The 4,128-nt window shown below is 30.3% G+C and overlaps 1 protein-coding gene across 1 annotated transcript; it reads right to left on the reverse strand.

Annotated features, from left to right (window-relative positions):
- Positions 1 to 641: 641 nt before the first annotated feature.
- Positions 642 to 1,052, reverse strand: Nudt2 (nudix hydrolase 2). The gene is given in 4 exon segments (XM_036174092.1): positions 642 to 714; positions 716 to 904; positions 906 to 989; positions 991 to 1,052. Coding segments are annotated over 4 exon segments (408 nt in total).
- Between the last annotated feature and the right edge of the window lie 3,076 nt (positions 1,053 to 4,128).

A 4,128-nucleotide genomic window follows, 5' to 3' on the forward strand; every position in this document is an offset into this window, starting at 1 on the left:
ATGATAGATAGTTATAGCATGCATAATTACTTGAAAATACTGTTTCTTAAATTGTTCATTTCTAATGAGTCATAAGGCAATTTCACAAAAATAATACTAAGAAGAATGCCTTATAATTTTTAGGTAACTTTCCTATATATTAACTTTTCAAATCGACTTAAATATAGAAAAGTGTAGGGAACTATCCCACACCTGGTACTAGGGTTTGGTTTAATAGCTTTTGGCTTCGTAGAGAAGCATTATCTACCTATGGACATTATCTTGTTCAAACTGTTTTGGCTTTATTTATTTATCTATCTATTATTTTATTTATTTATCATTAACCTGCTCAAAGTTTGTTTATAAAGTACAAGAATACACTTTCTGGGGCTGGCATTTTTAAATTTTTAGTCCTTCTTTGATGTTTAACTTAACTAAAATTCTTGCTTGTCTTCTGTATAAAGTTATTATTTTCTATGCTAGAGATTCAATCCATGGGCTTACTTGCTCTTTCCTAAGTTTTGTGCTAAGCTAATTTTAATTTCACCGACCTATTTGTTCTTGGCTATAACAAGCCAAAGACCAACACATCCTTCCCTGAATGGGAAAATTGGTTCATCTCAAAAACCTTGAGGATTTTGTGAAATCATAGCATACTCAGCTCAGGATGGTGTGGAGCAGAGAAACTGATGTCCTCTTGAAGTGGTGCCCACATCTTCTTGAATTGGACCAATGGCAGGCATCATCCAACCCTAGCCAGTGGTGTGCTTGATGCTTTAGGGAGAAGTTGATCTTTACATCATAATCTTTTAACTCTGCCAGCCAATAAATGACTGTTCTAAGTTTCTTCCTGCTGTCATAATTGAACTCCTTTCTGAACATCTCAATTAAAATCAGATGACTTGCTTCTGTGCCAGTTTCCTCGAGTCTCTCTCAGAGCTATTTCTAAGTCATTCTCTCCAGGGTCCTCATGTCCTTTGGGATGAATCCAATGATGAATACCATCTGTTGTGGTCCCTCTTGGTTATGAGGTGTCTTTGGAAGATGATCAAGCCACATACTCTCAGGGCCATGATCTTTCTTCAGCATGCAACACAGAGGCACTGGGTAAATCTTGAACTCAAACTCCTATTTATTATATTTTAATATGCTCATGAAATGGTAGGTTTCCATATGGCCTTTTCAAACTTCTTAACATTGGTTACACTTCTCTTATGCCTCCACTTAGAGTTCATTGTATGCATAATCTTAACTTTGTAGATTTTGTTTTTGAGGCTATAATTACAACATTTAATCCCTCCCCTTCCCTCACTCCAAATCCTCTTATATATATCCCTTCCAGCTCTCCTTCACATTCATGAATTGTTATAGCATGAATAAATGTATATGTATACATACTCCTAAATATAATCTATCCAGTCTGCATAATGTTACTTGTATGTATGTTTTCAGGTAACTTCTTTGATATTAAAGGATATTTACAATGACCTTTAAAACTATTTTTTGTCCAGTTTTTTTGGGTGAGTTAATTCCCCCAACACACACACACACACACACACACACACACACACACACACACACACTCCAAATAAAATATATGTAAATTTCCTCACAAAGCTACAGTTGATGTGGTTGAAACAAATAGAAATGTGAGGCTATATAATCAGCATGAAAACATAGTGATCATAAACTTAAAGACAAGTTATGGAAGGCAGAATTCAAATGCAGACTTAGAATGAGTATTTTCTATTATCTCTTCACAAATTACTCTGATTAATTTGGGTAAAACAGAAAAAAAAATAAAGTAGAAGTGAAGTTGTCTGGTGGGGAGGACACTGAAATGGCAAGGTAGCAGAACATATGTCAAGGAATATACTCAAAATACATTATATAGTTGCAAAGATGTCTAGAAGTTACTCAATAATAACAAATTTTAAAAATTATTCCAAAGCTATGAAATGCAGATATAAGCTTCTAAATAGGTTTATTTCAATAGCCATTTGTGTATATATTATTATCCCAAAAGATATTTCATATTTTATCCAAAAGTGATATTGCATTAGTAACTATATCCTCCAGTTTATCTTTATATATGTAAATTATAAAAGTATTAATATTATTAGAAATGATCATTACATTCATATCAAGATTACCATGTTTGAGAAAATTTTTACTATTTTTATGATTTTAACTATTTTTATCATCAGCCATTTTATATACCTGATATATATCTGTCTATTTCTGGTATCTAGAATTAAAGAATATTATAATAGAATTGAGTATCTTAACTCAATTTTAGAATCCAGGAGAAAAACGTTTTGATCTGAATTAATTTGACAAGTATAGTTATAAATGTCTTTTGGCATATACGTTTTAAATATTTTAAATTGTCCTTAATATTACAATGTGTAATAGCTGCTTCTACTCATTATAAGTCAAAATAATGAAGCAAGAAACAATAAATTCGATTAATTTTTCAGTAAAATTGATAATATAACAGAATCTAAATATATAGTAGTTAGTCTTTTAGAATACAAAAATAATTCATTTATAGAATTAATTTTGTTAGTTTTACATGTTAAAGAGCATGATCACAAAATCTGCCTGATTGTTTTCCAAATTGATACTGTTTTCATGTCTATTAAAATATATTAGAAAAAATATATTAGATATGACTTTATAGTGCATAGTACTTTTGATGATGTCCAAATTATATAGTAACTGGCACTTTTTCTATAATTCTCCTATCAAACTAAGAAAGTAGAGCATAATATTATACTAGTCAGTAATATTTATTGACTTGTAATAGTAACTTTGAATCACCTGCTCTCTATTTTCATTTAATTATGAAACAGTATCAATCCAATAAAGAATTCATTCTTCTAGAGGCACTAAAATATTGTTTTGTTTAATTGTTTCATCACTCTATGACAAGAACTGTCAACACAATGTTGGCATTTCAATCCTATGCTGTGCTTTGTTTATTGATGGTGGTAGCAGTGTTATTGGTGTGCCAAAACAATTTGATTATATTCATTCTCCACTGTATCCTGTTCTCCTTCTGTGCACTGTTTCCAAATCCCTTCTCTTCTCTACCCCAAGTATTGTAATGTGAATAATTAACTTGTTACTTTCAAAACTAAGAAACACAATCCACTACAGTGAAAGTGTCCAAACATTTTTTATTTCTAATTTTTTCATCAGTTCTGTATGGAGTCCTTATTGAAGCCTGACTTTATGGTTTTCTATCACAGTTCTAATATGTGCTTCTTTAACAGAGTGTCTATATCTGATGTTTACCAGTAAATCAGAGAGAAAGTATAGTTCCATATTCTATAACATTTTTTTCTAGACACTATCTACCTCCAGAAAAGTCTTATCCATACAATCTCTGATTTCCTAGGTACTCATCATCACCCCCAATATTGTTAAGCTCTAACATCAGAAATAGAAAACAGTTTTTCCCTCTATGATGTATGCTTTAAATAGAGCTTTCTTTATGAACTCATAATATACTTATCAAAATATGAACTATTTTGATCTCTTGCCTAGAAATGCAGAAAACAATATAGTGATGAAGAAAGAACATTGAGGCTACATCAATTGTTCTGTATTTTATTAGCTGTGCCTTATTGTTCAATTCTTAATGAGTGTGAATGTGTTATTTTCTATATAATATGAAATGTCTCAAATTTTACTTTGTGAAATACAAGGCAATTAAAATAAAAATTAAAATGGCAGTCCAAATACCTCCTAGCATTCAATCACCATTACTTAATTCATAATCAATGCCTTTGAAAAAAATCAAGTGAAAAAATATGACCAAATATGGAAGGATGAAAATAAATGCCTCTTAGGATTTTGTATGAATAAATATATCGGGCATCTCTTTTGCCATAAATGTGTATAGAATTCAAAGATTTTTGCTTATGTTAATGGATAATATTTAAATATTATTAAATGTTAGAGTTGGGTATTATGAGAATCATTTTTTCTATAGGAAACCTAAACAGCTTAAAATTAAAGTACTTAAAATGGAACTTATATAAAATCTAATTTTCTCAATTCAGTTCCATTGGAAACAGAAATGAGAATTAAAAACTTGAACATGCTATTACCTATTATGTGAAAATTTTAAAAATATGTGAA

The sequence above is a fragment of the Onychomys torridus genome, chromosome X (assembly GCF_903995425.1).
Source record: "Onychomys torridus chromosome X, mOncTor1.1, whole genome shotgun sequence".
Lineage (NCBI taxonomy): Eukaryota > Metazoa > Chordata > Mammalia > Rodentia > Cricetidae > Onychomys > Onychomys torridus.